Genomic DNA, 13452 nt, shown 5'->3' with positions numbered 1-13452 from the left:
GGAACAGCTGTAACAAATAAGTTCTGCTACAAATCTGAGTAGTTCCTTCTGCTAGAACTTTTGGAGTACACTATTTATGTGAAAAATTACTCTAGTGGGCCTGAGTTTTAAGTAAATTAAAACATTAATTAATTGTTATGCATGAACTGTATCAACAAAATTTATTATCAGTCTAAAATCTTAGATTCTTATGTTACGTGTTTGGAAGCAAAGGTTGAAAATTATGTGGAGATGAAAATGCAGTGATGTGACTGCGGGGTGCGGGTTTTACTCAGGATGGGGCTGTCTGGTTAAACAAGGCATAACACCATAAGCTGGGTTCCCACAGCTTTAGGCTGAGGTCTCACGTGTACTGGAGTTGGTCCAACTGCTTGCTTTTGCCAGAGGAGGGGGATTTAGCTCCCGCTGCTTGTCCTTAGTCACGTGAGGGGTTTTTCCCTCCCTTCTGCCAGGCATCTCACTAGATGCTTCCAAAAATAAGTTAAGTTCCCCAGTTTAAGAGGAAACTATCTAGTGGGGGCTGGCTCTCTGTCAGTTAATTTCATTTGACACTTTCTAAACTGATTCCACGATTGCTAGACCTGTTTGGTGCAGGGTGAGTGGTGGGAAGTGCAGGTCCAGGAGCAGCTGGGAGGTGGAGGGAGAGAATAGGACTGGAGTAGGGGGTGTCCCTTCAGTGCCAGTGAGATGGTTGATTGCCTCACCCTCCCTTCACATTTCCTTAGGTTGTGCGAGGCGTGAGGTCTCCTCTGCTTGTTCAGGGATGCTGTATGCTGTGCAAAAAATGTCTGTACATGCAAACACATATATATAGGGTGTGCTGTAAGGAAAATGAAAGCTCCTCACCGAGGTAGTGAGGCAGGGTAAGACTGTGCATAGGAGCAAGTCTCCAGCCTTTGTTGTTGTGAAGGCCCAAAATATGACTCAAAAACTTTTTCAGCTGTGAGTGCCTGTAGAGCAGGAGACAAGTGGTTTGGAAGTGTGAATTGCCTCTTTAAGTATTGTTACCAGATGTTCCTAAGGAAGTGGTTATTTAAATAGCAAACCGTGAATTGTTTGTTGGGGCATCCAGGACAGGTACGAATGAGATGGCGAGTTGGTGCTGATAGGATATGGGACTGGGCAAAGCTGCCACAGCCCTTTAGAGAAGAGCACTGTGGGTCAAGGAGCCTACAAAACACTTACCGTGAGTAAAGTGTGACTGAAAGGAAAAAACAAAAGGAGCAGTTGGTACAGGGTAACTTAAAACTTTCTAGGCAGAACGGAAGGATTGTAGCAAATAACAAATGTCCTTGGGAAGATACAGAAAGTAATGGCATAGCTGAGCCTGGGATATCAACCATTGAGGCAAACCTCCAAGAAAGTAGAAAACTTGTAACATGACCAGAATAAGGAACTCCAAACATTTCAGAACCATGAGTGTAATGAATCTGACTTCAAGGAAGCTGAATTATCCTCAGCAGCATACTACTTCCAGGTTCCCAAAGCTCCCAGGACTTCTGGCTTATTGGCTGTGTTTCTGAGTTCTTTCTAACCAGGACTACATACAGCCCCTTAATTTTTCTTGGTAGTATGTGTATCCCATAAAGCCTGCTTGATAGAGGACTTGGTCTTTATCTCGACTGTGGAAAGTTCAATTACCCTGTTCTGGCAACAGTACAATCAACTTTGAACATCTTTACAATCAACTGAGTGAGCAAAGTCTCAAATTTGTTGGAGCTTCTACTGCAGACTGGCTTTAACTGCTGGAGGAAGAACACAGGCACAATTTCTTAGCAAATACGATTTGCAATACAGTTGCTGGTATTTCCTACTCCTTGTGTCATGGTGATGTCATGGGTGTGTTTTTATGTTCGGAAAGCTCTGTGTGCAGTAGATTTCACTACAGTGTTCTAATTTCCTGTGTTTTGTATCAAAGTTAGTGTGAATTTCAAGAAGCCTGTAGTGCTGCTAGACAATGACACTGGTTTCATTTAAGCTTCAGTTTTTGTTCCATGTTTTGAATTTAGGTGATTTGGGCTCCTAAAAAAATGCACCATAATTCTTGGGCTTCTGTGGTCCTATTCAACCTGCCCGTGAGGCAGGAGGTGAATGAGTCAGTGCAGGACAGACTGGCAGGGCTGGGATGTAGAAAAGTACTCTGGCACTGGATGTGTAAAGCCTGCAGAGACCCCTGAGGCAGCATCCTGATTCAGGAGCACCAAGACTTAGCTACCTGGGAGGAATCTGTACTTGTATATAAATTACATATATATTTTTATCTTCTTTTTTTTTTTTTTCTGTAAAGTCGTCAGAAGGACCAAAAGTTAGTAAAAATGCTTTGAAGATGACTTACTGATCTACAATATTGCAAAATGATTTAACATTAATGATTTCATGTGGCGGTAGCACCAGTCAGGCTGTGCAGCCTTGTGCTCGCTCCAGGCACACAGGCAGCGTACATGAGGCACAGCCACTGCTGTGCCTTGTAAACAAGCTGCCTCATACTTGCCAGTGTAAGACCTTGATTAAAGTTGAAAGTGGTTTGTGATGTTGCCAATTGTTATAATTCCGCCATTCTGCTGGAACTATTCCACATCAGGTGCTTCCTAAAAGAGTATCCTCAGGATGCTTTTTTTTTCAGTTTCAGAAAAAAAATATTCCAAGAACAATGTATTAGGCAGATGAGAGTTATCACTCACATTTCTGTTACTTCTGTTCATTTTTGATACCAACAGCAGTTTGTCAGAAACCTGCAGCATTCACGTACTTTTGAGAAAGAAATAACATTTTTCAGATGTGCTTCTGTGTTAGAAATAGTCTCATAAAGCAAATACACTTGACTGAACTGTAACATTAAAAAAAATACCCTGAGATTTATCTGAAGCCAGCTGAGACCAATATTGGACAACTGGGCATGTGAGGGATTTAGAAGGATGTCCACACTGCTCCTGAGCTCTGCCACAGGCCTGAACTCAGGAGCTGGGAACAGTGGGGATCTCTCTTGTTTTCCTTAGGGTGCTGCTCCCCACGGTGGGCAGCGATGAAGGATGCAGGATGTGACCCTGCCTGCATCCACTGAGCAGTGTGAGGAGGGAGCTGGAGAGCCACAGCACTTCAGGCCGAGCCAGTGCAAAACTGCTCACAATCTAGATCAGCTAGAGAGTATAGGTTATGCAAGAGAGGTCCAGCAAAAAATTGTAATGCCTGCTTGAATTTTACCTGGAGGAGATCAGAACAAACTGGAACTTGTAGCTGTCAGCAGAGGAAAACAGACTTCAAGTAAAGAAAAAGTCACATAGAGATATTTTCTTCTCTATACAAATACCCGTGAAGGTGAGATGGTGAGGTCTACTAAATATTCTATTGATTTTTCCTGGTGGAGTTGTAGACTCAGTTACAAAATATAAAAGTAAGGAAGAAATGTTTCCAGAATCTAAACCTGGATCTCATTAAAACATGTTGTCATTTCTCTATAAAATACATCTGCTACACTATTCCAGAAATTTTAGACACACAATAGAGTAATAAACTGCTTTTATAACTTGGGTAATACTCTACCATAGATTCCTGATTTCCCCCCTACTGTTTGTCTGAAATTACCTCAGTACAAAAATGTTCCTACACTGTAAGGGAGGAACAAATGGGTTGTCATTTCAATAAGTGGAAATTTTAAAAATTGTGTACGAGACGTGTTTTTTAGAGAGGACAACCAACACTGGAAGTTGGTCAGCCTGTAATATCACTGCAGATAGCTAGGTCAGCAGCGTGGGTCCCTGCCTGTGCTCCCTGGGAGCTGTGTTTCCTGGTTTTCCTTCACTGGGTCAGCTCCACTACTGGAAGCTGTGGTGAGAAACCAACCCAGTGTGAAGGTTACTTTCATTGCTGGTGCTTTCCCCAGTTGCAGATGCTGCTGCCACCCACTGAGCGAACCGATTTTCCCTGAGGACACAGAGGCTGCCTGACCCTCAGCCCTGCGCTGGCTGCTCTGAGGGCAACAGCACTATCCTCCAAGTGGCCTGCATGGCACAGCCAGTGTGTTCCCTCGCAACAGCAGCAGCTGGAAGTGATGTCCTTCATATTTTCTTCCACATTTCCTGTGCAGACAAATCCCTTCCCTGCCTGCTTCCTAGATTAATGTGATCCCATCCTTGAACACAACACAAAAGTCTGAGAAGGGGGCAAGTGTCTTCATCAGATAGACACATTCCTGTTCCTGCTTTGGTGGGAACATTTCCATGAGTAAGTGTTAACAGATTCGGTTGATGGTTATTTCAGTATCTTCCCCTAAATATTTTTTTTCCCCTTCCCATGAAAGAATATTAAAGTACTTAAGCTTTTTCTCCTGAAGAAGAAAACTCCAACTGCGTGTACCAACACATACATATTTTATATGTGGCTCCCTGGCTACACTTCTCTTCATCTTGCCATACACTCCTAGAAGTTTCCAGTCTGTGGCACGCACTGTTCTTACTGAAAACAGTAAATGGATAAAGATGGATCTTGCATGCCCAGAACAGGTATTTCCTTCTCTGTTTTCTGCCCCAGTATGATGGATCTTAACACAAAGAACCTCCCGTGTCTGTGGCCTTTCACACTGATCCTGTAACGATGAGGAAACTGTTGACAAGTAAATCCTCTCTGGGCAGCCCAAGTAAGAGGCATGTTTTTTCTGGCTTCATTCTGGGCTCACAGAGCCCCACAGAAGGTTTATGAGAGCAGTGCATATCCTCCATAAGAAAGAATGATGTTGTGTAAGCCATTATGTGGGTCCTGCCTCCAGAAGCATCGTCATAAAGAGTCAAGCAAAACTTTTCTCCAAAATAAGTAGTTCCATGTGGCCAGCCTTGTCAAGCACAAAGCAAAGTCTCAGCACCCTGAGACAGCTCAGCTGTCTTGCAGAAATATCTTTTGTGGCTCAACAAGAAGGTCAGAAAGCACAATTTCTTTTTATTTTTGGTTTCTTTTGTGTCTTTTTTCTGAGTGGCCACTTTTGACAAAAATGTTCTGGCTGTGATAAATGACCTACAACATTTTGAATAATTCTGTACAAAACCAAATTCTTTTCTGAATGCTATGCAATATCAATTAACTCTAACAATCTTTTTTAAAGGAAGGAAATGTCCATCACTGGGAGTTTACGATACGTGATGATTGAGTCCAGAATGAATTCTGACAGCTTGGTTACCATAAGCTCCTTAGAGACACAGTGCTTGGTGGAAACACTGAAATAACCCTAATGGTAGTGGCAGGAACAGCGCCAGTAAAACAAAATGTGCTGTAGGCACAATGCAAGGTGGAATCACTTCAGCTCCCGCACACAGTAACTTTGAAAGTTCCTAGAAAATTTGTGCATGCCTGTTCCTTGGACCAAAAAAGGGTAACCTCTGTATGTACTGCTGGCAGTGGTTATCAGTTGTGTTACATTTCATTTTGAACATGGCAGAAGGTGCTGGGGAAATTGTAAATGTAGGAAGTTTTGCTGCAGAGCAACGAAGGCCCGTTGGGGTTGTAAGTGAGCGATCATAAGGGCATGGGAAGAAGTGCACACAGTGCCCAGGGTGCTGGCAGGAAGAAATCACTGCTTTTATGTTTCTTGCTGTTCCTTCCCCATCAGCTCTCTTGGCAGAGCTGGTCATGGTGAGCTCTCCATAAAGTTATTGCAATGAAATAGCTCGGCAAATGCTTCATGCTTAAAGAATTTACAAAAATCCTGCTGCTCTTGCCTGGAGTGGGTGAGGAAGGGTTCACACAAGCAGCTTTGCTGGTACATCAGAGAGCCAGAGGGGATGGAAATAAAAGGCATCCTTCTTGCAGTGGTTCAGTTGGAGTCAGAAGATGACATCTGTCCATAAGCTGGTGCTTTCAAATGACTGGCTGTACCATGTGACAAGTTATGTGACAGCATGACAGACTGTCACATTTCAGATTGCTGTGAGCAGCACTCTTTGTTTGTGTTCACAAGTTGTATCAGAAAGCACAGCACTCCAAAAAATAAGTAAGTGCCTCACAGACTGGCTGAAGGGAAAATTCTTGGAAGTGAAGAAAGGGGGAGGAAAGAAACTATTTAAAAATAAGAGGATAAGAAAAAAAAATCTTGGATTAACACTTCTTTACAGCTAGGTTTATGTTTTGTTATCCCTGTTACAAAGCTAGGAATAATTCAGAATCATTTTTATAAAACTTCAGGGCATAGAAGAGCAGGAGAAATAGCTCTTCTACACCTCTTAGATTAGATTTCTTCAATGTGAAGCAAGATAAAATAAGCTCTATTTTATTTGGGCTTAAGGAATGTAAAGGTATAGTAATTATGAGCTGATACACCAATTTAATGCAGGTGTTCAGAGTTTTGAAAGATAAAGAGCGATAATGACTCAAAGTTACCTTTAAAAAGAGACCTCAGGATTTTCAAATAAAAAAACCAAACTAATACTAGAAAAAGAAACACCCATTATATGAAAAGGAATTGAAACTCTCAAATATGAAAAGTACAAGAATTCTGTTCCCAGAGATTTGGATAGATCCCCCTGCCTGTTAGAGGTGAGCAATTACTAAGCACAAAGGTTTGAAAATTTTAAAGTGAAATATTAAGAACACAGGGCACAGTTATTGCTAAAGTCCTGCATACAGATTCTGCTGTATGGGCTAGATCCTAAAATGTTGTTGAAGTTCAACAGAGAGCTTCTTTCAGACTTGGGCCTGGCTTCAACCAAAAAAATACGGAGCTGCTGCTCAAACATGCTTCAAACAGTCACATGAATGAGATTCAGAAAGGATTTTAGCCATGACCAAGGATGAAATGATACACTGTTGAAGTTATTAATTGGTTTCTGATGAGGAACCATGAAGACCAGTCAGAATGAGAGATTCATGAGCATCCGTCCATCTTGGGCTGCAAACGAAGTGGGAAGATTTCTGTATTTGTGTGAACATAGCTGTAGTTGTTCTTTGAGCTGTGGCCAGCTGATGCAAGTGATTTGGCCTACAGAGGCATTACACGTTTTTCATTATATGTTTAGATGGCAGATGACGTTTTTGTTCAGTCATGGAGAAATTCCTACTGCATTTGCACTCAGGAATGCCTAGATTTTGGTGAATGCTTTTTCATCCTGCGTTCTTTGAGCCTCTTGTCTTAAGCTGGTAATTTTTGTGGTGTCAGTGGTGGAAGACCACCAAGAGTGAGCTGTGCACCTGCTCCTGGGAGCTCCAAAACTCATCCTCCTCTTGCTCTTGCGGGATGTGAGTTATACAGCTCTGTTAGCTCTGTACAGATGCTGACAGCTGAACTGCAGGAGAGTTTACAGTTTCTTTAGGCTGCCTGAATGAGTCTTGGCTTCTTGCTGGGACAGCAATCCCGTGATCCCAGCCACCAGGATTGTGAGTGGCTACCTGGCAGAGATAATAGATGGGAAAAGGTACTTGAAAGGTACTTGGTCCCTGACAAGATTGAAAAACATCAGGTGCAAGTGTTATTGGCCCTACCTGTGTGTCACTGATGGAACAAGGCTGCAGAGGCATTGCTGAAATGTGGGAATTGTACTTCGTGCACGCCATTTCCTGGTCCAGCCAGGAGCAAAGCCAAAAACTATGACAAACAGCAATGCAGTCTTTTGCTAATGTATAGCTTTTAAAAGACTTCCAGAAAAGATGAATCCTGCTTTCCTGGCTGTAACAATGCATCCTTAATCCCAAACCACCTTTTTTTTTGCTGCCAAATTATAAACAAGCCCTCTGACTTCTGGGGAAGGAGTGTGCAGAGCACCAGGCTTGCTGTTTGATGGAAGTGTGAAAACCTTCACTAGCTGGAGCACTGTAGCAGAAGAGGAATGAGACAGGCATGGTGCAGGCAGGGTGTCCTTGCACAGGGAATGTGGCCATGGCAGGTCCCTGGGGAGTTTGAGCCAAGGTGTGCACCTGTCCAGCCACACCAGCACCGCCATAGGGAACAAACTGGGACATTAAACTCCTCTCACTGAATAGCTGATTCAGCTCCTACACTGTCCTCAGGCAAGGAAATAACACATTTCTCCCCTGAAACTATTTAGTATTTCCCTGAAGGGTTCTTAAAATATCCACGACACAAAGCATAAAGGAAAAACTGCTGGAATTTGGTCCTGCTGAGGGTAAGATAACAATGTGAAGGATATGAGGCAAGGTACCATTTAATTGTGCTGTACTAGTGCTTGTAATTTACATCTCATCACTTTCAAGGCCTCTGCTGGTAATATTTCCTTCTAAGAATAGAGCTTAAAGGTATTTTAAGAATTCTAGTTGTTGTGCAATTAATAGGGTAACACTTTGTTCTGAGTAAAAAGATCTGCTTGTTTTGAGCAGTAACAGTATTTTGCATGTAAAAAAGGGGGAATGGGGAATGTTTTATTGCCAGCACTTTTCCTTACAGGGGTATGAATCACTTACATTCTTGGCAACCAAGCTCAAATTCACAAGAATGCTCAGTTTGATCAATTTCCTTCAAAACACTAAGCTCAAAGTACAGAGGAAAAAAGAGAGAAAAAAACTTGGATGGGCTTGGATGTGGAAGACATTACAAGATGGACATCCAAGCAGGAAGACAATAAATCTAGTGTACAAATTGTTTTGCCCAAAGCAAGTCACTGACTTGTTGTTACAAGAGAGTCCAGTCTAAATTAAGAGAGTACTGGGAGGGAAAAATAAAACAAGGAGGAAAAGAGCCAGAGCAGAGAAAGAAAACCCCTGTCGATCTGGCAGACATGGCAGATGTTGTGTCAAACATGAGTTTATTTGCTAACAAAACAATGTGAATTTTCATGAAAAATTACCACCCTTCCCTTCAGAATGGAAGATTGTGCTGAGAAACAAAATATGAGAATACAGTTAGTTTAGGTGAGAGGAAAGTGCCTATGTTCAGGCTGTCATTTCACACAGCAAAGGCTGAGGCAGGAGCACAGGGTGAGCCAATCCATGCCGTCCTTCTCCTCTCCACCTGTGCAGTGGACCTCACTGAGGAAGTGATGGCACTGAAAATGGTCCCTTTTAGTTTTATTCTAATGGGTTCTTTTTCAGCTGGATTGGTTGCCTGGGCTGGTTCACCAAGCAGCCACCCATGACACTGCACAATATACCCAAGTGTCGGTGGAGGAGATGGCAAGAGTAAGGGGACAGGGCAGAGGGGGAATGAAGAAGCTGGACATGCACTGCTACTGTGCCACCTCATTTGTGATCTTCTACACAGCACTGGTCTAAGGGGCGTTTCGCCCTGCTGCACCCTTCTGATCAGAGACAGTCAAGTGGCAGCTTCAATGAGACCAGCACAATTGCTTGTTGGCTGAAATAAAAACAACCCAAACAAAATCCAAAACATTATTGAGTGGAATTTCCCTTTTTCTAGGTCATCCTGTGGTCATGCAAACAGCTGTGTCAGTATAAAAGCATGACAGTGAGGAGTGGTGGAAGACAAGAAGGGAAGTACTACTCCCCAGTACCTTTTGATTTCCCCTGCTCTTCACCCCAGTGCTCTGCCCTCACCTGCAGTGCACACGGGGGCTGCAGCACCTCTGGATGATTAAGGTGAGTGTGTCACGTCCTGCAGCCAGCATAGGGCTGCTGTGCTTCTGTTCAGGGTGTCCTGCCAAAATATATTTGGTACTTAGTGAACCTAATGTGGGGGGGAAAAAATAATTGGGGAAGAATGAGAAGGTAGAGGCCTAGGCAGGCTGGGCCAAGCCCGAAAGGAGAAGTGCAACTCAAAGCAGGACCCAACATACCGCAGAAGTGTCGGTGTGTAATAACCTCAGCATCACACAATTGCTGTTGTGTGTCTTCAGGATCCCAGTTTCAGTATGTTTCTCACTTCTGCCATGCTCTGCAATGCCCATGCAGTGAATCCAGTACTTCTCTCTGATTCTGCAATCAATTATGTTGTCTTTATGTACTAAATCCCACACTTTTGGGACATGGAATGTACTGTGTATTCACCAAGCAACCACAACCCATTCATAGAATAAGACCAGTGCTTCCTGGTCTGGTTTCCTGTACACAGATTGTACAATAGGTCAGTCCTGGGGATATATCCAGGTTTTCCACATGTGTAGCCTTCCTATCCAAGCTTCAGTACAGACAATCCTCAAACATCTGTGCAGACAAATTTTCTGGGCAGAAAAAGAAAATATCTAGCAAATCTGGACAGAGGGTAGCTCCAAGTCTGAGCCTCCAACACATCATGAAGCACTGGACCAAGCTCCCAAGGACAAATATGTGGAATCTTTGCACTGGAGTTTTTAAGATTAGACAAGTATCTGCCATAGTGAAGAAGGACAGCCTAAACTAGATCCTTCCTTGTTTCCTATAAGGAAGGACTATTTTGACTCTCTGCAGCATAAAGAATGGCGAGCACAGTCTGTTCTGTGCTCTGCAACCTGCTCTCTCCTTCTCCAGCCTCTTGCTGGAATCAGTGTGAAACGGCGGCAATGGTAGTAGTAATGCAGAACAAGATGGAAATGGGATGAAGTTTTTTTCCAGGATTAAAATAAGCAGAACAAGAGCCAGTTGTTGTTTTGGGGAAAAGAAAGCAGTTGATGTTAAAATGTTTCACCGACTTGGCAAAAATGCCAAGCTGGCCCTGCCTGCAGAATACATGGACTTCAAAGGGCTTATCTTGAATATGAATTGAGGGAGCCAGATCACTGTTTCCTACATGAATTCAGCTGAGGTTAAATGATATGCAAGGCTATCCCAAGGGTGTGTTTTCCTTCTGATGCCAGCCAAGTTGCTGACACCTCTGCCTGCAGTTTGTGGGATCAATCTTGCTTTAGCTGTGCATGCCTGGAGGGAGCTCATTCCGACTCAGTACCAGAAAGAGTGGGTCACACTCTCACAACTGCTCCCTTCAGGAGTGCTGGTCCACAGTGAGAACACTGAAACAGATGGCAATGCCCTTGCTCCAGCCGTGAGCCAGTACTCAGGAGGGGCGTGTGGTTCTCAAACAGGATGCAGGCTGAATAACCCTCCATTCCTGAAGAGGGTGGTCCCCGAAGGTCAGGGCTGCCTTCAATGGTGTGGCAGCATGAGAGGAAACTGCCTCAGAGGGTGCTTTCATAATGCTCAGACTATGAATAAGTTCAGCCTGTTGTACTCTGGGTTCTCAAGTATTACTCATAAAAAATGTGAATAAGGAGAATAAGGTTAGGAAAAGAACAATTCCCCAGCTAAACTTTCTTTACAGGGTGAACAGGGGTCCTCCTCCCTCCACCCTTTGTCTGATTTCAGACAAAGGGCTTTGCATGCTGTGTAGGAGCTCTCTTTGCTGCCTGGAAGGAACATACAGATTGTAGGTGATACAAACCTGGAAGAGTTCACACAGTAACAGAATACCTGGGGTTGGAAGGGACCTCTTGATGTGATCCACTGCAAACCCCTACTCAAGCAGGGTCAACTACAGCAGGTTTCTCAGGACCATCTCCAGTCAGATTTGCAAATCCCCACTTATGGAGGCTCCGCAGCCTCTCTGGGCAACTGAATGGACAGGCAGTGACCAGAGACCTGATGTCAGTACAGACAATTTTGACACTTTTCACCTTTATGGTAAATTATTAAAGTACAATCTAAATAAATGTACTTGATATTCACTCATTGACTGGTTCTGGTGAGACTGGGTGTAAAATTATGGGGACCAAGGCTGATCCATACTTAATCCAGCTGCATAATTCTGGGAATAAGACAGTCAAAGAGCTAGCTGGGTGCTACATGGGATTAACACACTGTGGTCCCATGGGAACGCTCCAAGTTCAGGACAGCAGCAGCCATTACTCCAGTCAGTGCTGTGCTAATTTAGTGGAAGGAGGACCAAGAGTCTCTGAACCTGTTACAATAATAAATCCAGAAAAACAATGAAGATTTTTCATCCTCTAAAACACAAAGAGTTTTCTGAGAATATTTGTGCCTTAAATTCCAGAAGACGAGGGAACATATGGGGTCATGCTTTCTGTTCCCATGCTTTGGAGCCAACGCTTTACCTTGACCGTCACTGTTACCACGGCAGCATCACAGTTCTGGCAAGAGATCTTATCTGAAATCTTAACAGAGGCACATTTAGGCTGTTCAAGGCAGCTTTATATTGCTCAAGCTAAAGTCAGTGAAATGTTTCAATTAGTGAGCAGAGTCTGTTGATTTCCTCTGGGTGCTTTGCAAGTACAAAACCACTAAAGTAGTTCCCAAAGAATTCAGAGTCAAATGTGGTCAAGAAAAAGCACAACGAAATTGTCTCCAGGGAAAAATGGATCCTGCAGAGATGAAGAATCACCAGGGCAGCAGGTCTGAATGACAGATCTGCAGAAGGGAACTGTTGGGCTGAATAACTGGATGTCACTCAGAAACACTGGAGTTTCATTCCTGATCTGCCATGAACCTCATAGGTGACCTTCAGGAGTCAAGGATTCTGTGCATGAGTCCTCCCTGTAAAACTGGCATTACTTCAACTCACTCAGTTTCCACAATAAAGGCAGGCTGTGGAACAGAGGCTGGGAGGAGACAAGAGGTACTGTGGTGGGATAGCATCAGGAGGCACTCAGGAAGCAAGAGAGGAAACAGGGGCAAAGAAGAGGAAAACCTCTAAAAAGTGAGGAGTCAGGGAGCCAATGGCAAGAGTAAGAAATGAGATGGGATCCTTCAAGTGTAGGGGAGGAGAAGGTAAATTAACAAATTTTTGGTTAGGCTAAAGGGAGTTCAGAAAAACTGAAAGAGAAGCTATCCGTGAATTACAGTAGCTAAAACAGGTAATGGCCAGAGCATAGAGAAGAACTGTAGTCATGGTGATAGAAAAGCAAGGACCACTTCAAGAACAAGTACTGAGACAGAAGAGAAATGCTTCAGATTAGGCCTTTCATGAGAGACCAGTGATGTGAAATAAAAGGAAAGAAGATAAAAACCCCTCCCTGAACTCAGAAAAAAATAGAGGAAGTACAGAAATCAGATTTGAGAGAACTGATACTTTTATATCAAACAAAATCTATTTGAGGCAGAATTAACATGTAATAGTAGCAAGAGCTTCAGGAGAAGAAATTTTAAAAGCCACAGGGATCTACAATTGGATAGTCATGGACAGAAGAGAAGATCATTTACCCTCTAGAAAGCTGCAGGCAGAAATGATCAGGTGCAATCAGGGGAGGAGCATGGAATGATCAGCAGTGCCATGTTTCAGGGGCCACCAGACAAAAATCTCCAACTACACATTTTGTGTCACCCACGCTTCCCCTCATTTGTCAAGATGAGGATTCAGTGTGATGTTTCAAATGGTCATGACAAGCAGCAGTAACTGAAATTCCAAGTGGCCAAGAAAACACTTGTTGCATACAAACACAGTCTTTGCTTGCATTTCACAACATTTCACAAGGCTTAAAAAGTAATCTCTGAATTTGCACACCCATATTGCTGAGTACACAGAGAATGGCTAAACAGACCTGGTGTGCGTTGAAATTCATGTCACAGCTGGAGCCT

The 13452-nt window shown here is 43.3% G+C and overlaps 1 protein-coding gene across 1 annotated transcript in view; it reads left to right on the top strand.

Moving 5' to 3' along the window:
- SKA3 (spindle and kinetochore associated complex subunit 3) overlaps positions 1–13452 on the top strand; it is a 38970-nt gene that overhangs the window by 21520 nt on the left and 3998 nt on the right. The window contains exon 9 of the mRNA XM_010400522.3: positions 9350–9528. Within this exon, the coding sequence (XP_010398824.1) occupies positions 9350–9395 (46 nt within the window). The 3' untranslated portion in view covers positions 9396–9528. The remainder of the gene's footprint in view (positions 1–9349; positions 9529–13452) is intronic.

The sequence above is a fragment of the Corvus cornix genome, chromosome 1, assembly GCF_000738735.6.
Source record: "Corvus cornix cornix isolate S_Up_H32 chromosome 1, ASM73873v5, whole genome shotgun sequence".
Lineage (NCBI taxonomy): Eukaryota > Metazoa > Chordata > Aves > Passeriformes > Corvidae > Corvus > Corvus cornix.
The sequence above is the reverse complement of the archived record's forward strand: the minus strand, read 5'-3'. Positions and strand labels throughout refer to the sequence as shown.